The following is a 24,322-nucleotide window of genomic DNA, read 5'->3' as shown; positions in this document are numbered from 1 at the left end:
GCGCTCCTTCTGCTGCCCTGGGGAGCCCAGGCCCAGCCAAGAAGCTGGTGTCTGTGGCTGCCACTAGGGCTGGGGCATGGGACCTGCTCCCTGAGCACGTTCCTGGTACCCAGCCCCTGTGTCTGTGTCACATTGCACCCCTCACTCACCCTGCTCCCCCTCATCTCTCCTGGTCTACATCCTTTTCTTCCTCTGAGGCTCTGATGCTAACCCCATGTGAGTTCACCCTCCTCTGGGTCCCAGGGACCTTCCTCTCTCCTTCCTCCCAGGCTGAACTGTGGAGTCCAGCTCCTTGGTAGATGCTAAGCTCCGCAGATGGGGCCTGTGTGTGTCCTGTTCCTACCCTGAACTCAATGCTCATTGCAGGGCTTTGTGCTTAGAGGGTGTGCTGAGCGTATGCATGAAACGCATAGCGGGGAAGAAACAAGTCCATCCACGTGGGAGTACAGGATGTGGGCTCGGATGGAGAAATGGAGCCTTGGGGGCTTCAGTGACTCAATGACAGAGTACCTGTGGAATGGGCACCAGCGGGGACAGGGAGGGGCGCTTGCCATCAGACGTCAGGCAGTGACCTGAGACGGAGCAGGTGGGGGTGCGTGATGGAGAGCTGAGACCCTGCGATGGCGCAGTGAGTGTCCTGGGTGGGACCAAAGACTTGAGATCCTGGGCGACTTTACACCCTCGTGATGTGTGGTGAATTCTGCAAGATTGCTTCTAAGAGGTTTCAATGCTGTGTTATTGGCATTAAAGAGAATATGTACAAGAAAGAAAAATCCATTTATCATCACAGACCTTGGCTTTTAGTATTTTCTCTTGTCTTTTTCATAAGCGTGCTTTTTACCTAATTGTAGAAATTGTTGTAATCCTGGCGAGTATGAAATGTCATGCTCTGGTTTTGTCACAGTCGCCCCGCAGAAGCATCTTTAGACAGGAAGGCGTCTCAGTCCGGCCTCAGAAGGCGTATCAGTGGTGCGGCTTCACAACTTGTTATCTGGAAAATAGACACAGTGATGCCTGCTGTACCGGGATGTCATGAGAATAATGCGAACTCATGTATAGAGAGGATTCGACAGAGTATTCAGCACAGAGAAAATTCTCACAAAATAGTCCCTCCTCCTGGAGCTTCTTACTTATCCATTACCGAAGGATTATTTTTCTTTTGTAAAAGAATAATCTGTTCACAGCATGAAATTTTGGCAAAGTACAGAAAAAAGGGAAAACCACGTTGAGGCTTCACCTAAAATGCGGTCACTTTGAGTGTTTTGCAATATTTCCTTTTGGTCTGTCTTTCATGCATGTTAAGTTTTATTTGATTGATATCATAAAGTACGTACAATTTTGTCTGACTTTCACATAACTTTTTAATGACAGATGCTTTCCCATGTTACTGCAGTATCTTCATAGATAGTTTTAAAGGTTGGGTGTGCTTTCAACAAGTGGAACACTTTTGTGTCGCTCACCTGTTTGCATCTTTTCGATTGTTGGCAATATATCAAGAATCTGGATAAGTATCCTCTGAATGTTTTTGGATCTAAAGCCATTTTTTTTCCTTAAGGTTTTTTTTTTTTTTGTGATGTGGGCCATTTTTAAAGTCTTTATTGAGTCTGTTGCGTATTGCTTCTGCTTTATATTTTGTTTTTTTTTTGGCCCTGTGGCATGTGGGATCTTAGCTCCCTGACCAGGGGTTGAACTGCAGCGTCTGTATTGGAAAGCAAATTTTGTAACCATTGGACCACCAGGGAATTTCCTAAAGTTATTTTTATATTATAGTTTGGGTAGATGCCCAAAGTGGAACTGTTGACCAGAGGGCATGCAAATGTCAAGGACTGTGGTATTATTGTATGAGTTTTTACTGACTGCTGTGTGCCGGCAGACACGTTGTGTCCCTGGATGAGGATGGTGAGTGTAAGGGCATGACCTTTATTCCCCTGGAACCTGAGGTCAAGTGGCAGAGAGAGACAATTCAGTATCGCGAGAGGGGAGGTGTGGGGTGCAAACGGAGTGCGTGACAAAGGTCCTGAGCCAGTCTGGGGTGTAGAGTCTGAGTCTTGGAGCAAGAGTCAAGGTCCAGAAGGCAAAAGGAAGTGCGATAGGTTCCAGGGAACAACGACAGGCGGACAGTGGGGCAGGGCGGCAGGGGGGACCTGAGGCTGCAGGCGCTGGGGAGCCTGCCCTAAGGAGTTTGACTCCCTGCCCAAGGCTCTAGGGGGCCACCAAGGGCTTTACTCAGAAGCACGGCAGGATTGGATCACAATTCAGGAGTGAGCTTGGCCAGGTGGAGCCTGAATGCGAGGGCCCAGAGCGTTCAGGTGGTTCTGTGATCTTCAGTAGGGACTGTAGAGAACCTCTGATTTAACCACCCCCTCCTTCTGCCTTGTGTTGAAGCCCAAGGGTTCCTCAGGAAGAGTTGTGGGCAGTCAAATTGTCCTCGTGCTGAAGCCCATGAATGTGCAAGGTGATTGTCCCTGCGTGGGGAGCCACTGGCCTTTGGTATTGGAAAGCCTGGGGGTGTCTTCCTCTTCCCGCACCTTCCCAGCCTCCCTCTGCCTTGCTCCTTGGGGTTCCTCCCTCTGGTCTTCATCTCCTTCTCCCAGTCTGGTCTGAGGCATTGCATAAACCCACGTGCTCTCAACTGAAAGATCTGCATTGTCAAAGTTGTTCAAAAGTCTGCCGTCTGCAGCAGATGGCCTGCTGACATTCACAGGCTGTGTTTTGAAACTGCATCTGCTTTCCCACATTCCTGCCGTCACATAAAGCATTATTAATAAATGTTTGCTTCAAAACTGGTGCAGTGGGTTGCAGTGTTGGGAGGTGCATCGTTCTATTAATTGGTCTGATGTTCCAAAAAGGCGTAAGAGTGTGGCTAAAAGGGGTTACTGGAACTCATGGTGACTGGATGACTTCAAAAGGCGGTCCCTAAGTGTTCCCACCCTAGAAATGGCTGCTGACACCTGATTGTGTTCCTCCTCCACACCTGCAGTCAGTGCCCCGCTGTGGGAGCCTCTTCCTTTTGTTATTGTCAAGTGGCTTTTAAATAATCCTGGTCTTCTGGAACCAAATACTTCCCCGGGGGTTTGACCCAGTATTTTTATGGTATGAATCAAGTGGACTTGGCCAGGAGACTGAGGGATTCTGGGATTCGTTGCCTACAATCTGGGTCTTCGGGGGTAAGTGTCTCCCTGGCTTTCCAATGTAATTCATTCCCTTCCGCCCCAATCAGCTCAGTTCAGCCAACGATTGTAGAGTACACAGTACATTCTTGGCCTGTGGCTTGGCCTTGGGGATACAAGGATCAACAAAATGAGCTTGTGGCTCTTAAGAGGCTCACAGCCCAAGTGGGAAACCAGATAGCTAATATAGTAGCATGGCTGAATGTCTCCAGCAGATGTGGGTAGGAGCCTTGTTCTACTCTCCCTGTTTGAGTAGCCTAGGATGAATGATTATGCCTCTCTTGACCTCTGTTTTCTCATCTGTTGAATGGACACAAGAGTATCTAGTTGGCAGCGTCACTAGGGCATCACAGACTGTGGCTGTGAAAACCTCTGGGCTGGCCTGACAGGGTTCTTGGTCCCTGGAGGGAGACGGTGTTTCTTGGAACTCCAGGAATGAGCTGCCCAGTGTGAGCTGTGTGAATTGAAGCCAGGGCAGCATCACCCCCATGCTGACCCCTCCCTCTCTCTCCCCTCTCTTTCCAGCCTGTGACCTCATGACCCAGGGGATTCTGGCCTTGGTCACGTCCACTGGTTGTGCGTCTGCCAACGCCCTGCAGTCCCTCACAGACGCGATGCACATCCCGCATCTCTTTGTCCAGCGCAACCCAGGGGGCTCTCCGCGCACCGCCTGCCATCTGAACCCCAGCCCCGATGGCGAGGCCTACACGCTGGCCTCCAGACCGCCCGTGCGCCTCAATGATGTCATGCTCAGGCTGGTGACAGAGCTGCGCTGGCAGAAGTTTGTCATGTTCTACGACAGCGAATATGGTGAGTGGGGGCAGGGGCTGCTCTGGGGCTCCAGTGGGGGCACAGCCATGGTGAGTGGGGGCAGGGGCTGCCCTGGGGCTCCACTGGGGGCACAACCAGATGCCGGGAGACCTGCGAGCTGGACCTCACTCGTGGAGGCTGAGCCCTTTGGAGAGGGCTGCGTGTGGACGGCGGTTGGTGGTCTGAACCGAGTGGGTCTCTGGGTGGTGGGACCCAACCTTGAGCTTCGTGAGTAGGGGATGAGCTCTGAAAACAGATCTGTAGACAGGCACTAAAGTTGCCTAGCAACAACACCTTATCATGACAGCTGAAGTTTGAATCATCTTTGAGTTTTCAATAAAATATTAATAAACTGCTGGCAGGGGTCCGAGGGCTGCACGCAGGCAGCAGTGGTGGGGACTGGCCAGCGTGGGTCCTCCCGGAAGCCTCCTCTGCAAAGTGTCCCCCTCCTGCTGGACGCTCTCCCAGCCTCCCCAGCTCCTTGCCTCCCTCCATGCTGACCTGCCCTTAGTTTCAGGGTTTCAGGCTGGGGCAAAGGTCAGGGAGAGGGACAACCTTAATGTCGTGGACCCAGGTGGGCATCGTGTGGGTCTGGGGACACAGGGCATGGCTGGATATGGATTCTTTGAAGGCCTACTGTATAAAAAAAATAATAATTTCGTTGTTAGGAAACTAGAAAAATGGGCTTTGAAGAGATAGCTTCAGGTTTTCTATGGCTGCTTTGTGAAAATGGAGACCGGTTCTGGTCCCAAGATAAATGGTTTAAAAATAAAACCTTTTCATTGAAAAAAATTATATGTTTAAAAAACCTGTTTATTTTTTTATTCTGAGATAATTGAGACTTACATACAATTATGAGAAATAATTCAGAGATCCTGTGTGCTCCAAAATCTTGCCTAACTGTCACGGCGTACCACGAGCAGGACTTCCTCCTGACATAATCCGTGGCCTTGCTCACATCCACCCGTTTGCACGCACTTGGGTGTGTATTCGCTGTGTGTGCAGTTCTGCCACGTGTGGATTCGTGTGCCCACCACAGTCAGATTCAGAGCAGTCCCTCACGAGGACCCGCACGCTGCCCTTTTATAACCACAGCCGCTCACCGTACATCTTTAAAGGTGAGGGTTGGCGCCTCACAGCTGGGGCCGGGGTAGGATGAGGTGGACCCTCGAAAGTCCTTTTTTCCTCTCTTGGTGGATAATCCCTTTGCCAAGACTGTAACTAAGAAGAGAAAGCAGCATATGTTTGCATTTGCCTAAATACTCTGCTTCTCTAAGACTGGAATGTTGTCCTCAGCTCTTAAGCAAATATGCTGTCTGGAGTCTTCCAGAAGGAATTGAAAAGCAAACAGTCACTGTACTGAAATTAAGATGAGGGGGGTGATGGGGACAAAGGAGGCCAGAGGCTCCAGGTGCTTGAACTGGACTCTGTCCAGGGCCTGGCTTCTCCCTCCCACCCCCGCTCAACCCCTGACTCTGGGGAGGACTTGGAGAGACCATGTCATAGTCTGGGGGCTGGTACAGAGAACATGGACCTTTCAAGGAATTTTAATGTAAGACAAAGGAGAGATGTGGGGGAGACAAGGCAAGACCTTTGAGGTGAGCTAGGAAACATGTTTCGTTCTGTAGCTACACTCCTCTGCCCCTCTCCTCTCCCATCCAGACCCTCCAGTCAAGCCAAAAGGTGCACTCCTCTTTTGTCACACGGAGACCTTTGCTATCTCTTGTAGGATTGAAGTTACTTTTCAACCAGACTGACCTTTATTAGTAATTTTATAAACACACAGGGTTACCAATAGGTTTTTTCGGGTGGATCACTGCCGGCAATTGGCTGAACCTTGATTGCTTTGTTGGGAAGGATTCTGAGGAAGCATATGGCCTTAGCAAGATAAACCGCTGTGATTGCTCCATGAAGCATCATGGTGCAGGGGATGGACTGGCAGCAACCCGCCCTGTTTGCTAAAGGTGGCTGTGAATCAAGCGTCTCAGAGCTGCTTACACATGGCTGTCACTGTCCAAGGTGCTGACCGTTTGGCATTAGCCTTCCTGGAGGCCAGTGCTCTTTCATTGGGTTCTATGTAGAACCTCCTGCCTTTGCCTGCCCTGGCCATTACCCTCCTGATTTGACAACCTTTGAAGCCAGCTTTCTACCCCAAACATTCTCTGTAAAACCACTCCAGCACCTGTGACTTGTTTTGACCTTGCCCCTTGCACACAGTCAAATCTGTGGCCCATTTTTAATATGTTATGTAAGCCAAGGGTGTAGAAACACACATGCTGTTTGATGCAGCCCCAAGAATCCAGAGTGTGAGTGCTCCTCAGCTTGGCTGGCATTGGCCTGTCTGAGGGCTGTGGATGGATTTACATTACTGATACATCCAAGACAAATGGCGCCTCCACAACCCCTCAGGGCCCTTCCTCCACCCGACCACTGTAGCACTAGCTGCGATGAGCCCAATTACAAAGCAAATTGAGTGTAAAGACTGTTTCATTTCTTCCGAAGTCACACAGAAGTGGGCTGGGATATAGTAACTTTGTTTTTTTGATGCTGATCTGCAAGTATCTTTACATATATTTATTAAGGCTATTTAGTAACTGTCTGAAGTGGGATTATTGCTGCATTTTACAGATGAGGAGCATGAGGCTCAGAGAGATTCCTTTTGACTTTGATGCCCATGCACTTAGCCATGGCACCATCTTATTACTGTCATCTGGGGCTTGCTAGGCTCCAGCCTTCTCTTATCACCAGCCAGGCAGAGTTGATGCCAAGGATGGCGTGTGTGGAATGGACTTGGCATGCCCTAGGTTTGTGCAGTCAGTCACTTGGATAAATGTCATGTGTAAGATCCTACCCCTGCAAGGTAAGGACTGGTCCTTCCTCCTTTGCCCCTCAGCCTTCCTTTAAACCAAGGAATGTCCTGCCTTGGGTGGAGCCTGAGGACTGGGCATCTGGGTCAAGGGTCAGAAAGGCAAAAGCAAGTTCTACGACAGAATTTGGCAGAGTGGTGGGAGAGGAGTTTGTATGTTTAAGGTTTACAGAATGCAGTGCCATTTGGTAAAATTCCATTGAAAATACTTGTATGCTTGTTGTGACAGCGAAAGGAAAAATAAAAGAGAAGCTGACATTTGGGAGAGAAAATCTGTAACATTAAAATACCAAAAGTTTGGACTGAACAGAAGAGAGAACTTTCTGTCTTGCCACTTGGATTTCTGGGCTATTCATGTGTGTTCTGGGGAGGGTGTGCTAGAAGCTGCAGCCACAATTTCTCCCCAGTGAGCACATTTGGATGAGGGATGTATTTATGGTGGGATCTTAGAAACCATTGACTCATTCATTCAACAAATATTCACTGAGTCCCTACCATGCACAACTATTTTGCTAGGTACTCATTTTAGATGTTGAAACAGATGGTTGGAGTATCTTGGCTAAAGTTGCACAGGGCTGGGATGTGAAGTTAGGACCCCAGGGCTCCTTCCTCCATAGCATCTTTGGGGTGTGATGCTCCCTGTTAGCCTCTTGAACCAGCTTGCAGGCCTGGGATGAGTTGGCAGCAGGGATTCCACAGAAGCAAAAGCTTGGGGCTCTAAATGTGTGTCCATTTCCTATTTGTGCTTGTTTTTAAATTATTTTTTTAAGTTAAAAGTTGCACACTTTTACAATGTATATGTCAAGTTAAAAGAATGATAATGAAGTGAGCTCCCACGAACCCAGACCAGTTTAAAAAATGTACAGGAGAGGAGGGTTCAGGAGGGGGAACACATGTATACCTGTGGTGGATTCATTTTGATATTTGGCAGAACTAATACAATTATGTAAAGTTTAAAAATAAAATAAAATTAAAAAACAATAAAAAATGTACAGGAGCCTTAAGTGTCCTCATCGTATCATGTCATCTACCTAGGGGATCTGACCAGTATCATGATTGTGTTCTAATGAGCTCCTTGCTTTTCTTTATAGCTTATCATACAAGTATGCATCCTAAAATACTTACTGCCTAGTTTGGCCTCTCCATGAACCTTAAACATCTTGAGTTAAACTACTGTACACTTTTGTGATTGCTTTCTTTTCTTAAATGTTTATTTATTTTTAATTGATTGATGATTGTGATTGCTTTATTTTTTATTAAATATTGTGAACTATTGGGCCTATGCATGTTTTACTTTGTTAGATCATTCCAAATTACTTTCCAAAGCATTTCTACCTATTTTCACTGCTATCTGCAATGTAAGAGAATTCTCGAAGCTCCCCAACCTCACCAACACCTGGCATTGCTTTTAGTTTTAAGATTTTCATGTGGAAGGTGTCTCACTGTGATTTTGATTTGTATTGCCATGATAAAAGATGAAGCTGAGCGTATCTTTATGCGCTATTTTTGTTTGCTCTTCTAAATACCCATGTGTAGTTTAAAATTTTTGCCCATTTTTAAAATTGAGACTTTTCTTTTGTAAGTTAGGGATGTTAAATGCCTTCTTTCAGTTAGCTGCCTTAGTTGGCAGAAGTTCTATACTGTAGTATCCAATTTATTCATCTTTTAGACAAGTAGCTCCATTTCCTATCTCATTTAAGAGGTCTTTCCCTATCCAAATGGTATAAAGATATTCTCCCGCGGAAACCTTCCTCTCTGCTCTGAGAGCAGATGTTGCCCTCCAGCCTGAGTGTCCACAGCTAGGTCCTGGCTCTGAGTATGCCTGGATCCCTATGGCTAGACCATCTCTCCCTGCAGCTATGGCCTGACATTCTTCCCTGACACTGCTTTGCTCTGCTGTGGCCATGGAACTGATCTTATCTTAGTGGTGACTGCGCAGCTTGTGGCATGGTGGTTCAGGAGGGCTTCCTGAAGGAGGTGGCATGTACGCAAGCCTCTAAAGGACTTGAAGTAGGAAATAGGCAAGCAGAGGGCACTGGGGGCAGATAGGAGGAAGAGTGTGCCAGGCAGAAGGAAAGCATGCTGGAAGGCCTGGGGGCAACAGAGAGGGAAAAGATATGGCTGGATTGTGGGCAGTGGCCAAGGGTGGGGCTGGAGCTCGGGGCCAAGCAGGCCTTAGAGGCCTCACTGGTGAGCACAGAATCTCCAGAAATCCTTGAGAGCCATAGCTCGCCTCCTCAGGTGGTACCTCTGGGTCCTATTCATTACACCCAGTCCAGAGGCCTGAAGACAGACTCGGGTCTTCTTTTCTGGAGGGCTCTGGTCTTTCTGTTGTCTGTGTCCAGACTCATTGGCTTCCTCTGAAAGGAAAGATGCTAATGCACAGGAACAAGCTGAGGACAAATCCCAGACCCCGAGGCAGGCCCTGAACTTCCCAGGTGACCAGGCGGCCCAGATGTCTGTGAGTCACAGTTCATGTTTCTCCAGCCTCACTCCAAGCAGGGCGCCATGCAAGCACTGTGCGTGCTCCAGCTCATGGCATCCTTACAGCAATCCTTCGAAGTGGGTTCATACCACCCTCGTTTTACAGGTGAGGAAACTGTGACTCAGAAAACTGAGTGAGTGGCTGGTGAGTAGGGGGTTGGCTAAGTGTGATTCCTGAAGCCCAGGTCACCACAGCTTTGCTCACAGCCTCTTAATCCTTGTGGCAAAGCTGTGGGGAGCAAGGCCCGCAGGTAGACTCTTCACTTAATGTACAAGGGTTTACTGGAGCACTGTTGGTGACCACAGATACTGCCAACAACCATAATGGTTAAATATGTTATGATACATACATAATGGGAAACCACGATTCCTAATGAACCAAGAGGCCATGGTTCCAACGCAGGGTACTGTTAGCTCATAGCAGCAAAGTGAGGGTGGTGGTGTCAGTATTGCTCTGGGTAGAAGCAAGGTCACGTGTGTGTGTGAGTACACGTACAGTGTCAGGGGAGAGCTGTGTCAGGGAGGGAAGCACAGTGACTTGGGACAAAGATGGGAGATCTGTTTTTTTGTTTAACGTCTTTAAAGTTTTCTATCAAGTACCAAAAATAGTAAATACAACAGTGAGGGTTGCCATCCTTCCCGCTGATCGCCCATGGTGAATTCCCTTTTTGTCATCTAAGAATAGGGATGGTAATTTCTGAGCTGCAGATTAAAACCCCTGGCAGAGTTCCGGTACGTGGCAAACGGTCTGTATGATAATAACAAATCATGAGTGGGAACTAAGAGTGGCAGTCGTCAGTATTCTTCCTTCCCAGGACTGGATGTTGGCATAGGGCTTGGTAGAGTCTTGGCGTGAGAGCTTTGGCTGTTTGTCCCTCCTCAGGATTATCCTTGAGTACAGTGGTTAGGAGCATGGACTTGGGAGCAGTCTGCTTCAGCTGAATGCTGGCTCTGCCTCTATAGCTGTGTGACACTGGACAAGTCACTCAACCTCTCTCTGCAATGGTTTCCTGATCTGTCTAAGGGGAATAAAGTAATCATTCCTATTTGCTGTGCTTGCTGTGGGGATTAAATGCATTAATACATGCCAAGGGCTTAGTTGGCATCACCAAATCAATGGACGTGAGTTTGAGCATATTCTGGGAGATAGTGAAGCACAGGGAAGCCTGGCATGCTGCAGTCTATGGGATTGCAAAGACTCGGACACGACTGAGCCATTGAACAACCGTAAGAGCTTAGCACAGCGCCTAGCACCTGAGTGCTCAGGAAGACTTCCTTACTCAGAAGCTACAACTGCTGGAGCCCCCTGGCCTCTGAGCTGGCTCATCTCTGCTATGGCTTGTTCTGCAGTCCAGGAAACATCTTGCTTACGTCCTTGGTGCTTGCAGGAAGAGAGAGAGTTCAGGGTCAGCTCTCTCACCTGCAGGGGACACTCCAGGCCACCTTGGTGGTGGAGGGGAGTTGCTAGGAGTCCCCAAAGACTCACTGCGCAGTCCCAAGTGGCTCTGATGAGTCATCACACCTTCTCAGCTGGACAGCCTGACAGGTTCCCTTGGTGAACATCTGTTGGCAGTTGGTCTTCACCCCGAGTCCTCCTGATAGGAAACTCCTCAGAAGAAAGAGAATTGGACACCTACTATTTTAACCAATGCTTCATGCCAACAAAGTCTCCTTTCTGATGTCTGGCATAGGAAGTCAGACAACTGAGCTGCTCCGGTGAGCCTTCTTATTAATAACACGTATCATATCATTATGGCATTAGTTTAAATTGAAGTAATAAATACTTTTTCCAAGAGAAATGAGTAAGTGAGTTTAATTGCTAGGAAACCTACCAAGAAGTTCGACAATAACTTTACTGGGACGAGTGTTTTGGGTTTTGTTCTTCGATCTAATTATAAAGCAACTGCACTTCAGGGCACGTTAATTGTAGCATTTGCTGGAAGATTAAAGTTCATTAACTCTGAAGTTCCATCACCCTTCTGTCGGATTCCATGGTGCGTCTGAGGACGTAAGGAGATGCCGGATGAAGGACAGGAAGACAGGGGTGCCGGCCACCCTCGCCCCATGGCCCGTTGCACAGCTGGACCGAGGGAGTTGCCACACCAAGACCTTGGCCAGACCTACACTTCCTTCTTCCCATGCAGTGCCACAGTGCCCCCTTGGAAGACAAATACGGCCCCCTTGACTTTCCCATCCTGCCAACCCTGCTTCTCCAGACCTCCTCAGCCCCAGCACACAAGAGGGAACAGGTTTTTCTGTTAAATATTAGAATTCTACTAGAATTCTAGGAAGGGTATCCACAAGATGTGGCCCCAAACATCTGGAAGGACCATTGGCCCAGTGAGACCCCTGCCCGCTCTCCTAGTGAAGTGAAATAGAACGTCCTCTTCATTGTCTCAACTGAAGCATCTCTTACCCTCCTCTCTGGGAGAGCATGGCTCTTTCCTAACAGATCCAGCAATGTCAGGGGAGTCCCTTCATTTTTTGAAGTGAACTGTATTGAGGCATAATTGGTATGCAATAAAATGCACTCATTAGACACGTGCTGTTTGATGGATTTTGACAAATATGTGTAATAGAGTAACTGCTATCCCAGTCGAGGTGCAGAATGTTGCCAGGTATATAGAAATGCCTTTGTTGTGAAGAGAGACCATCATAACTAACTTCCTTCTGGCCCCAGTCACTTCAGCAGTTGCTGGAAGACCATAGGCCCTGAAAAGAATGTTATGTGCCTGGAACCTGCAGTGTCCTCTGCTCCTAGGAGCATTTTCAGAGACCTGGAGTGCCAGTGTGTCTGACCAGAAGACAGGGAAAGGACAGGGAGGCGTGAAAGGCGGGGGAGAGGAGGGGAGAGCTGTGGAAGCCCCGCAGCAGCTGGGAATGGTGTTCAGGCTAAAGCTGTCTCCATCCAGATGAGAGCCCTGACCGTCTGCTCGCTGGCCAGAGATGACTTGTTTTCCCTTGCCAGGCAAGATCTGGCACCTCCTTGAGAGGTGACATTTGGGTAGTTATGAGCACAGACTCCAGCATCAGAAAAGAACTGCACGTGAGTCCCGCTTCGTTGCTTATTGCATCCTGGGTGAACTGTGGTTGCCCTTCAGAGCCTTGGTTTTACTGATCTGTAAGATGGGTATCATAGCACTTCTTTCCTAGGTTCCTGGCAGGTCCTGGCCAGGCACATGCTCAGTGCTCTAGCGGGTTGAGAGTCTTTAAAAGTTTTCCTTTGCTTCTTACAAAGGGATCTCAGCAGATGGCATCCAGCTCCGAAGTACCCTTTTTTGAGGCCTGGGAAGTGGGTTTCCTTTCCTGGTTGCTCAGCAGGTGGGACCTGGGGGTGGGTGGTCATAAGTCTTGCTTGACTTGTGTTTAGACAGCATCTCTGAAACAGTGTTAAGAATGCCCTTCTCCTCGGGAAGCTAAGGATGCAGAAAGGCCCCAGGAGCCCCTAAGAGGTTGTGTGGGAGCCTCAGATCTAAACTCGAAGGTCCATTGTGGTGACTGAAACTGTCCCCACTGCTCTGGAATAACAGCCACGGTCCTTGCAGCTGGCCTCCCTGCCCTGCTCACTGTCACCCTCTCTCCTCACTCCACCCCGTCTGCCCGCCTCCTGCTCTCCGTTGCTCCATGAACGTGCCGGGACAATTAGGCATCAGAACCTTTGCACTGGCTGTTCCCTCTGCTTGGGACACGCTTCCCATAGATATCTGCAGGCTGCGTCCTCACCTTCAGGGCTTTGCTCCAATCCCCTCTGCCCCCCACAGGCCTTTTCTCATCAATTGATTAAAAAATTGAGCTCCTTTTCCTCTTGACGCCCTCTTCTCCTATCCATGCCTTTTTTTTTCATTGAATTTACTGACATTTGCTTATTTTTTGATGTTTACCTTCCCCTAATGAGGATGTGAGTTCCACTCAAGCAGGGATCCTGTGTGTTTTGGTAAGTAATGCTGCATATCCAGCATTTAGAATAGCACCTGGAATATAGTAGGTGCTCAAGAAGTATTCAGTATATGAGTGGATGAATGTATGACTGGGGGCATTTCACTGACTATTTATTTTTCTAGGAAACATTTGTTTCTTTTTATGAGATTCCCAATTACAACAATAATATATGATTTCATGGAGTCCAGAGATCCCTTCATGGGAAATAGATGGGGAAACAGTGGAAACAGTGTCAGACTTTATTTTTTTGGGCTCCAAAGTCACTGCAGATGGTGACTGCAGCCATGAAATTAAAAGACGCTTATTCCTTGGAAGGAAAGTTATGACCAACCTAGATAGTATATTGAAAAGCAGAGATATTACTTTGCTAACAAAGGTCCATCTAGTCAAGGCTATGGTTTTTCCAGTGGTCATGTATGGATGTGAGAGTTGGACTGTGAAGAAAGCTGAGCGCTGAAGAATTGATGCTTATGAACTGTGGTGGTGGAGAAGACTCTTGAGAGTCCCTTGGACTGCAGGGAGATCCAACCAGTCCATTCTAAAGGAGATCGGTCCTGGGTGTTCTTTGGAAGGAATGATGCTGAAGCTGAAACTCCAGTACTTTGGCCACCTCATGCGAAGAGTTGACTCATTGGAAAAGACCTTGGTGCTGGGAGGGATTGGGGGCAGGAGGAGAAGGGGACAACAGAAGATGAGATGTCTGGATGGCATCACCAACTCGATGGACATGAGTTTGAGTGAACTCCGGGAGTTGGTGATGGACAGGGAGGCCTGGCATGCTGTGATTCATGGGGTCGCAAAGAGTTGGACACAACTGAGCTACTGAACTGAACTGAACTGAACTGAAAGGTCAGGTGAAACCTCACCCTCCTCCACTCCCACCAGAGCACCAGTGTGTTCAGCCCGCTGAGTTTCTGTCTACACTGTCCTCCTTGGCAAGTGTGGAGGGAGCATTGTGTACTCCACAAGGTTTGGGGCTTGGCGAGATTTCAGATGGGCCCAGGCTTGAGAAAGCTTTCTGCACAGTTACACAGGAGGATTAAACACAAAATCCCTGTGTGTATCACAGTGCGAGGTTAGCAGTGCCGCTGAAGTTTTGTGGGTGAACATTTTGGGAACCTTGTGTTCTGTTCCTGCCTCAGCCTTTTTTCTCGCTCATCTCTGGACTATTGACAAATCTTTCTCATCCTTGGTTTTCTCATTTTGGTACTGGGGATAATAAAAATGCCTGCCTCAAAGGGTTCTTGGGAGATTGAAATGAAATGAAATGATGGATATGAGAGTGATTACTCATTTGTCTCTCTCCTCTTCAGTACCCAGGACAGTGCCCCAAGTGTTGGCATGTGATTGCAGAGCCTTGCAGCCTAAGCTACTCCCCAGCCCATCCCAACTCTGCCTTGGGAGGCGGTGGGTTTTGAATTAGCTGGGAGCAAGAAGGGCTCCATCAGGTAGAGGAGGGAGGAGGGAAATTCCAAGTGGGGTAAACCTGTGTGCAAAACATCAGGGTGTGAAATAGCACACCGTGTTCTGGAAGAGGAGAGTTTGGAGGACCAGCGGCTTGTGCTGAGAGCTGCAAGTGATGGAAAGTGTCAGAGGGAAGGGTGCAGGGGCCTCAGGCAGCCTGGCCGGGCGCGCCTGAGTGCGTGATTCATCGTGTCCACGGCAGGGCTTCCCTGCTTTTGATGTGAGCTGCGTGCTGTGTCATCAAGGCTCACCCTCCCGTGGGAACTCTCCTGCCTAGTGAGACGCTTAGGAACAGAAGCCTGTTCTCCTGGGTTGCGTCACCCTGGAATGTGACAAGAGTGGAACTGCTTGTACATTGTGTGGCCAGATCGCCATTGTGAGAAGTCTGGGGGTTTTGATTTGGGGGTCAGCTGCTCACCCCATGTTTCCCACTGGAGGCTCTGAGAGTGACGACAGACGATGGGGCTGGGGAGTGGGGTCACTCTAACACGGCCACTTTCCCTATAAATGGCATATGTCTTCTTCCAGGATTCTGTTTTTCCAGTCTCTTGCTGGAAAGTACCCTCCAAGTCACCTGACCTGGTACCGTGAGGGCTCTCCTGCTTCCTGCGCCAACACCCCTGGTCCCAGGCAGAAGCCTCCCCCCGGGCCTGGCATGCTCTCATGATTTTTGGTTTATTATTTTGGGATGCCTTGTTCTTCTGTTTGCTTACTTGTTTATTTCTTGCACACATCCAGAGAAGGTTTGCAGAGGCTTCTAATGAGGCAGCGGCAGTCAGAAAATAAACACAGGGCCATAGTGGCTGTGCTGGCTGGCAGGGGTGGCAGAGATAACTGTAAGCATGCTCTCCTGGCAGGCATGAAGTGGGGAGGGAAGCCGTGGGTACAGGGCATCTGCATCCTCTGAAAGGAAGGAGCAGGGTGGCTTGCTTTTCAGAGGGACCAGGCTTCTCCAGCACTTCAAAGAATTCCCCCAGAGGGACCTGGTCTGTGCCAGGGACACGGGAGACAGAATGGATAGTATTTCTGGCTCAACTTCAAAGCAATGCAGAGGAGGGTTTTGTTTGACTGTCACTCACAGTTCACTGACTATGGAGGTAGTCCTAGGCTGAAGCTCACGATTCCGGGAGGGTGAGCTTCCTTTAGGCTGGTCATTATGGAGTCGGTGGATTCTTGTCGCCCACTGAGCGAGGCCTGCTCTATCTAGTCAGTCCAGTTTCACTGGTCAGACATCCGCTGAGTTCCAGGTGCTGTGCTGGGGAACTGGAAGTGAGGGAGGCAGGTGTGGCTTTTGCCTTCTTGGTCCCAAAGGTAACTACTGTCAGTGGGGAAGAGGGTTGTGATGGAGGCTGTACTGTGACAGCCACTGGAACTGTGGCTGGGAGCTTGGCTTGCCCGGCAGAGCCTGGGAAGTCTTTTGGGATGGAGTTCAGTCCTAATGGAGTGAGGAGGGCTGACATGAGGGGAGGGTAAGATGGGCAGATGTGGGGGTCCAGGGGTGAGAGAAAGCAGGGATGTTCCAAGACTTGGAGGAAGTTATGCCTGGCTGGAGTCTGGTATCTGGGATCAGGGACCCAGATGTGGAGTGCTTGGCTTGGGTGGCAGAGGGACTGTGTATTCTAAAGGCAACCACGGAAGCGTAGGTCACTCCTACCCTTTATTTTCTTTGTTGATTTTCCTTTGAAATTAGTCTTTTAAAAAAATATTCATTTATTTAATTTTTGGCTGTGCTGGGTCTTCACTGCTGTGAGGGCTTCTCTCTAATGGTGGCAAGAGGGCCTCTCATTGTGGTGGTCTCTCTTGTTGCAGAGCATAGGCTCTAGGGCTCCTGGGCTTAAGCAGTTGTGGCTCCTGGGCTCTAGAGCACAGGCTTAATTGTTGTGGCACATGGGCTTAGCTGCTGCATGGCATGTGGGACCTTCCTGGATCAGGGATCGAACCCCTGTCTCCTGCGTTGGCAGGCAGATTCTTATTCACTGAGCCACCAGGGAAGCCCCTGCAGTTAGTCTTTTTGCCATGCCACATGGCATGTGGGATCTTAGTTCCCTGGGGAAGGATCCAACCCACACCCCCTGCAGTGGAAGCATGGTGTCTTAAGAACTGGATCGCCAGGGAAGTCTCTGAAATTAGTGTTGATTGTATAAGTAATACATGAAACGAACATGTGTTGTGAAAAAGAAAATAAGCAACAGAGGCAGTTAAGGCGAAAACCACATGTCCTTTATGCTCCCTCCCCCGCGCTCCTCTCTAGAGCTAAGTTGAGGCCTTGTCTGGGCTCATCACTCTTTCTTATGTGCATACATTCGCATGGAAATAACAGGGAGCTTTTCCAAAGCAGAAGCTTTGGCCATGTACTCTTCACTTGAGGTGCTTCAGAGCCTTCGCTCTGTATCAGCCCGTTTGGTTCTACCCTGGTCTTACCTGCTGCCTGACATCCTGCAGAGTGGGGTTGATGGATCCACTTCCTCATTAGGGTGGTTTCTGGGGATTTTGCTCTGACAAGCAGCGCTAGAATGCACACCCTTGAAGGCACAGCTTCGTGTATGCGCCCGAGTATTTCTCTGGGCTGGATTGCTAGAAAGCAGTTGCTGAGTTGCAGAGAACCCTGTGTTTTCCAGTTAGGAAGCTAGAAAGATAGTGCTGAGGTGCCAGGTACCAAAATAAGGCAGGCAGGAAGAGAGAAGTATTTAAGTGTTTTGAAGAACAGACCCCGTTCTGGTCCCTGTTTTTTCTTTTTTTATGGTTTAGAGGAAGATAGTTTCTTGAATGTCACGTTGCTGAGAAAAAGTGTGATTAGACAGAAAGTCAGGGATGAAATCCAAAATCAGAGAAGCAGATGCGGTAGAGCAGGGATCCTCTTAGGTCAGCAGCAGCTCTTGCGGAGTGGAGTCAGCTACAGCTCGGTGGGGATGAGCAGGGGGAACAGGGTGGTCCTGTGGTGTGTCCTGCTCTGAAGGGGTCTCACTGGTGGGTGGAGCCAAGCTGACATGTGTTCATGGAGGAGAGACCCTGCAGTCTCAGGAGGAGCAGCTGACAGTCTGGAGCTGGGGAAGGGCTGCTGTGAGCCGAGGGCTCCAGCCTGCTCTGAGTGATACTAGGACTGGACCTGGACTAAGGGGGAGGTGGTGCTGAAGTCACGAACTGTCCATCTGTCGGAGCCCCCAGGGCCACTGTGGCAGGAAGTGTCCCTGTCCCTCGCCCACCCATGTTGGGGGTAGGGCGCATCTTTGGGTGAGTCATTGTTAACCAGAGGTTCTCAGGTGGCGCTAGTGGTAAGGAATCCACCTGCCAATGCAGGAGCTGCAAGAGATGCGGGTTCGCTTCCTGGTTGGGGAAGATTCCCTGGAGGAGGAATTGGCAATTCACTTCAATATTCTGGCCTGGAGAATCCCATGGACAGAGGCACCTGGCAGGCTACAGTCCATGAGGTTGCACAGTCAGACACAACTGAACGTCTGGGCATGTATCCCATGGAAGAGGTCTGTCTTGTCTTCCCGGGGCCTGCAGGCTTACTAAAGGGCGTTGGGCTGAGCTTAGCTTATGGCCCATAAGCAGAGTGAGGAGCCCTGCACGGCTTCTCCCAAAGGAAGGGGATCGCACACTTCCTGTGCTGTGACCCTGTGCTGGACACCCTCACAGTTCTTTCCTGTCTGCATAGCCACTCAACAGAGTCGGCACCTGCACACCAGCTGGTCTAGGAACCTGAGGCTGGGAGGGATTTCAGCTGCAGGTGGCGATTTAAGTCCCAAACTCTGCCTCTCCCGACTGTCTCTCCACTGCTCCAAGTGACAGATATGTGTTCCCCTGGCGTGATGTGGGGGGGACAGGTAACACCTTGAGGGCCCCTGGGTCAGGAGATGCTGCTGTGCGAGCCCTCAGGAGGCCTTTCCCGGCTGTCCCACCCTCTCTGCCTCGCCCCTCCCCGGACTGCACTCCCACCCTCCAGGCCCTCCTGACTGCCTCGCCCCCTCCCCCTCAGACTGCACTCCCGCCCTCCAGGCCCTCCTGACACACACGCCCTGGGACGCGGACGTCTCAGAGGCCTGCTTTGGAGGCTGTACCCTCACTGTATGGCCGAATGGGCTTTGTTGCTGGAGACCTTCACGTTTCTGTGGCATTGTCACAAATGTCGATATGAAGGGCGTCGCCTGTGGGTCCTTGTGACATGTAGTGGAGTCCATGCAATGCGACGCTGGGAATGTCCCGCTTTGCTTCTCTTTTGAATTGTGGTTAAATCCATACAACACAGAGGTCACCACGTTAGCCATTTTCAGTGCACAGTTCAGCGGCAGTTAGCATATCCTCACGGCTGTGGAACTGACCCCACGTCGGTGTTCAGAACTCTTTTCATCTTGTGAAACCGAAACTCGTACCCGTTAGACAGTAACTCCCCGGGTCCCTCCTGCAGTCCCTGGGCGCCATCCTTCTCCCTCTGTCTCTCCAGACTTTGAGGTAGTGGGATCATACGGAGTTTGTCTTTTTGTGACGGGCTTATTTTACAGCATAATGTCTTCAGGGTTCATCCCTGTCCTAGCGTGTGTCAGAATTTCCTTCCTTTACAGGCTGCACAATAGTCCAGTGTGTGTATACACGCGTTTTGTTAATCCGTTCTGTTGACGGATATTTGGGCTGTGCACCTTTTGTCTACTTTGCTTTCTGAGAGTACTGAAAGAAACGTGTGGTCTCTTGGGAGCGTGTGTGTGTGTGTGTGTGTGTGTGTGTGTGTGTGTGTGTGCATTTGCGTGTTATAACCTTTTGGAGGATATCCATTCATTCTTCACTCTGTCACCAAAGTCACCTTTCTCCAGCTTGCAGCCCAGCAATGGCAGCCCTTCTCCTCAGGACAGAGTTCAGATCTCTTCAGGGAGCCCATGAGCCTCAAGGTCTGTCCCTTGGCCTGCACCTTCTCCACCTCTTCTCCCATCATCCCCCAAGCCGTAGGTCCTGGCTGCTCAGGATGTCTCAGCTGGAGTGTATCCAGGCATATACAGTCCACTCCACATCCTTCAGGCTGAAGGAATTTATCTACTGACAAGTGTCCCCACAAGTGAGACAGGTGATGTGGAAGCAGCCCAGGCTAACAACTTTAGGAAGGCACCAGGATACCCAGGGTTAAAGGGACAAATGGGAGGAGATGGTCCTGGAGTCAGGACCACCCAGTGGGAGTGGGGACTACCCGGGGGGCCACGCCGAGGAGCTGGGAGCATGGAGGACGCCTTGAGCTGATGCTTGTTGTATGACATGGGTCAGTTGTACAGAAATAAAAGGTTCAGAGATCTGAAGGCTTACACACACACATACACACACGCAGGCCTACACGCACACACCCCTCAGGTGCCTGTGGTAATTAAAGTCAGAGGTGCAGATGAATGTAGTCCTCGACCAGCTATGAATCTTGCTAACAGTCACCAAGAAAGATCAATAAATTTGCTTCTTTCTAAGCAGGCGCCAGATTTCACTGCAGGGCCTAGGGCAACTCAAGGAGAAGTCTTCCTGAGGACTTCCAGCTAGGTGGTCTGTGTGGGGAGGGATGCAAAATGAGTGTCAGGCATGCTCCAGACCCGCAGGATGGGATGGCATGTCAGGGGCACCTTGCTATCCGGAAACAGGGACTGAGGGAGAAATTGCCTCCCCAGGGGCCCACCTTGGCTCTCTCTTTTGGCTCAGTGACAGCCACTGTGGTCAGGAGCCCTGGCTACAAAACCAGGCCATGGCCGTGGGTGCTGCCCCCACCTCTCCTGGTGACAGCAGAGGACAGGGCCAGCACAAAGAGACTTCTCGGTCCCCACATCTGCTGTGGGGACGGGGCCAGTGACAGGAGGAGGTGTGTGTGGTGACCTGGAGCCAACGTGCATGGGCTCACTGGACCCACGGGCTACTGCTTCCCAACTCCACATTCAGCAACAGCACTTGAGTAGCTAGAAATTGACCATGTAGGAGTATTTACACTGTGGAAACCAGCAAGGGCTACACACCAGGGCTTTCTGACAAACTGATTTTAAAGTTCATACCGAAATGCAAAGTACTTAAAATAGAACAGTTTTGAAAATGAAGAATAAACCTGCTGCTGCTGCTAAGTCGCTTCCATCGTGTCCGACTCTGTGCGACCCCATAAACGGCAGCCCACCAGGCTCCCCCGTCCCTGGGATTCTCCAGGCAAAAACACTGGAGTGGGTTGCCATTTCCTTCTCCAATGCATGAAAGTGAAAAGTGAAAGTGAAGTCACTCAGTCGTGTCCGACTCTAAGCGACCCCATGGACTGCGGCCCACCAGGCTCCTCCATCCGTGGGATTTTCTGGGCAGTAGGACTGGAGTGGGGTGCCATTGCCTGATGACCTAATGACCTCAAATATTAAAAGTGATAATAATCAAGGCAGTGTGTTTTTGGTGCATACATAGACAAACGACCGCTGGGACAGGATGGAGAACCACCAGATAGACCCAACGTGTGGATGATTGATTTTCAACAGAAGTGCAAAGGCAGTTCAGTAGAGAAAGAAGAGACTTATCAACAAATGGTGCTGGAACAAGTAAACATGTATGTACAAAGAAATAATCTTCCGTCCATAGCTTGTACTACATATAAAGCATAAGAAAAACATGGGCCACAGACTGTAAAAACACTAAAATTATACAACACCTATAAGAAAACACAAGAGAAAATTGTTGTGGTTTTAAGGTAGGTAAAGATCATAATCCATAGGATAAAAAATTGATAAACTGAATTTAACTAAAATTAGGACCTTTGCCAACAAAGGTCCGTCTAGTCAAGGCTATGGTTTTTCCAGTGGTCATGTATGGATGTGAGAGTTGGACTGTGAAGAAAGCTGAGCGCTGAAGAATTGATGCTTTTGAACTGTGGTGTTGGAGAAGACTCTTGAGAGTTCCTTGGACTGCAAGGAGATCCAACTAGTCCATTCTAGAGGAGATCAGCCCTGGGTATTCTTTGGAAGGAATGATGCTGAAGCTGAAACTCCAGTACTTTGGCCACCTCATGCGAAGAGTTGACTCATTGGAGAAGACTCTGATGCTGGGAGGGATTGTGGGCAGGAGGAGAAGGGGATGACAGAGGATGAGATGGCTGGATGGCATCACTGACTCTATGGACGTGAGTTTGAGTGAACTCCAGGAGTTGGTGATGGACAGGGAGGCCTGGTGTGCTGCGATTCATGGGGTCGCAAAGAGTCGGACACGACTGAGCGACTGAACTGAACTGAACTGAGGATCTCTTTAAGAATGAAGCTCTTTGAAAGACACTGTTAAGAGAATAAAAAGACAAGCCATAGAATGGGAGAAGTTATTTTCAAGTTATATATCTGATTAAGGAATCAAATATAGACTATAAAGAACTCTTAAAACTCAATAGTAATGAACACCACAATGAAAAATGGGCAAAATATTTGAATGGACACTTTACCAAAGAATATATATATATATATAAAACAGGTAGGCACATGGAAAGATGCTTACAAGTTACTGATTAGGAAAACACAAGTAAAAAAGCACAGTTAAAAGCTACTGCCTACCTGTTAGAATGGCCAGACTGATAATACCAAGTGTTGGTGAGATTACAGAGCAACTGGAACTTTTTACTTTTACTTTTTATTTTTTTAAATGAAAATTTTTATATTGGAGTATGATTGATGAACAATATTGTATTAGTTTTTGGTGTATAGCAAAGCGATTCAGTTTTACATACACAAGTATCTATTCTTTTTAAATTCTTTTCCCATTTAGGTTATTACAGAATATATAGCACAGAGTTCCCTGTGCTATACAATAGGTTCTTGTTGGCAGTCTAGTTTAAATATAGCACTACAGGTCAATCCCAAACTCCCAATGTATCCCTCCTCCCCAACCCCGCACCCTTTGCCCCTGGTCACCATAAGTTCATTCTCCAAGTCTGTGAGTGTCTCTGTTTTGTAAATAAGTCCATCTGTATCTTACATTCTTTTACATTGGCCATTTTTCATTACAAGATTTCTCATGTACATGATACCATATAATATTTGCTTTCTCTGTCTGACTTACTTCTTTTAGTATGATAATCCCCAGGTGCATCCATGTTGCTGTAAACGGCATTATTTCATTCTTTTAATGGCTGAGTACTATTCCATTGTATATATGTACTGTGTCTTCTTTATCCATTCATCTGTCTCTGGATATTTAGGTTGCTTTCATGTCTTGGCGGTTATAAATGCTGCTGGTGGGAATGTAAAATGAGACAAGCTCTTTGGAGAAGAGTTTGATGGTTTCTTAGTGAAACGTACACCTACCATATTATCCATTCTGGGTATTTGTCCAAGAGAAATGAAAGCATATATCCACTCAAAGACATGCATGCACACTAAGTCGCTTCAGTCGTGTCCGACTCTGTGTGACCCTACGGGCTGTAGCCCACCAGGCTCCTCTGTCCGTGGGATTCTCTAGGCAAGAATGCTGGAGTCGGTTGCCACTCCTTTTCCAGGGCATCTTCCTGACCCAGGGATTGAACTCTAGTCTCTTGCATTGCATGTGGGTTCTTTATAGCAGCTTATCTTGTAGTACTAAAAACAGAAAAACTGAAATGTTCATTAGCAAGTGAATGGACAAAAACATTGTGATGTATCTATCCAAAGGGATACTATTCAGCAATAAAATGCAATCAGTTATTGGTATAAGCAACAGCATGAATGAATTTCAGAGTACTTAGGTTAAGTGAAAGAAGACAGACTAAAAAGAACACAACTGAATGCTGATGTTTGTATAGAACTCCAGAGCATGCAAGCTAATCTGTAGTGACAGAAGCAATTCAGCGGTTGCCTGGGGGCTGGGCTGAGTGGGAGAGGCCACAGAGGGGCACGAGGAAGCTTTGGGCAGTCATGAAATATGTTCGTTATTCTGAATGTGGCGATACATATGTTGAAGATGTGCTAAACTTGTATACTTCAATATTTGCCATTTATTGCATACCGATTATACCTCAATAAAGCTGTTGAAGATTTCATTGCCTTTTCCAGACACCATGCTGCCTGTCGTAGGGGTTCTGTTTCCATGCCAGAGAAACCATCACGCCTGAATTCATTCAAACAATTGCCTCTCCCTTAGGGTTTCCAAAGACGTGTTAGTTTGAGAATCCATCTGTGTAACATCCACCACAGAAGTGAATCATGCTGGCTTGTTGGAATTCTGTCATACATGAGATAGAAAGGGTGGAACTGTCAGGATTGGGGCCCTGAATGCAATGAGTGATTTCAACGAATAGTCCTTGAAATGCACTACAAAAGAAGCAAAGTGGATCGTGATCTTCTAGCAGCTGACATCATGGTTTTTCATCTCAGCGTTCTAAGTTTCTTTCTTTATCAACTGTCTGCATTAGGGTTGATTAGTAAATCTCTGGCCTGCTCCAGAGCCATCAGGTGGGGACAGATTAGCATGTCAGTTATGGAACAGCGGTGGGGAGAATGATCAGATGTACCCAGACAGCATGGTAATTAGCATGCCCGAGACACCAGGCTCCCGCGCTGGGGTGGCCTTGGCCAGTCTCACTGTGGAGCAGTTTGTTCCTCTCCACAAAGAAATTCATTAGAGGAGATCAATGGCCAGCAGT

The 24,322-nt window shown here is 48.6% G+C and overlaps 1 protein-coding gene across 4 annotated transcripts in view; it reads left to right on the top strand.

Moving 5' to 3' along the window:
* Positions 1–24,322, top strand: part of GRID1 (glutamate ionotropic receptor delta type subunit 1) — a 687,268-nt gene that overhangs the window by 140,767 nt on the left and 522,179 nt on the right. For all 4 annotated transcript variants that reach the window (XM_070364586.1, XM_070364587.1, XM_070364585.1 and 1 more), the window contains one exon: positions 3,696–3,980. In XM_070364586.1, coding sequence (XP_070220687.1) covers positions 3,696–3,980 — 285 coding nt within the window. The remainder of the gene's footprint in view (positions 1–3,695; positions 3,981–24,322) is intronic.

Source organism: Bos mutus, chromosome 28 (genome assembly GCF_027580195.1).
Source record: "Bos mutus isolate GX-2022 chromosome 28, NWIPB_WYAK_1.1, whole genome shotgun sequence".
NCBI lineage: Eukaryota > Metazoa > Chordata > Mammalia > Artiodactyla > Bovidae > Bos > Bos mutus.
This window is presented reverse-complemented; position numbering and strand designations above follow the sequence as displayed.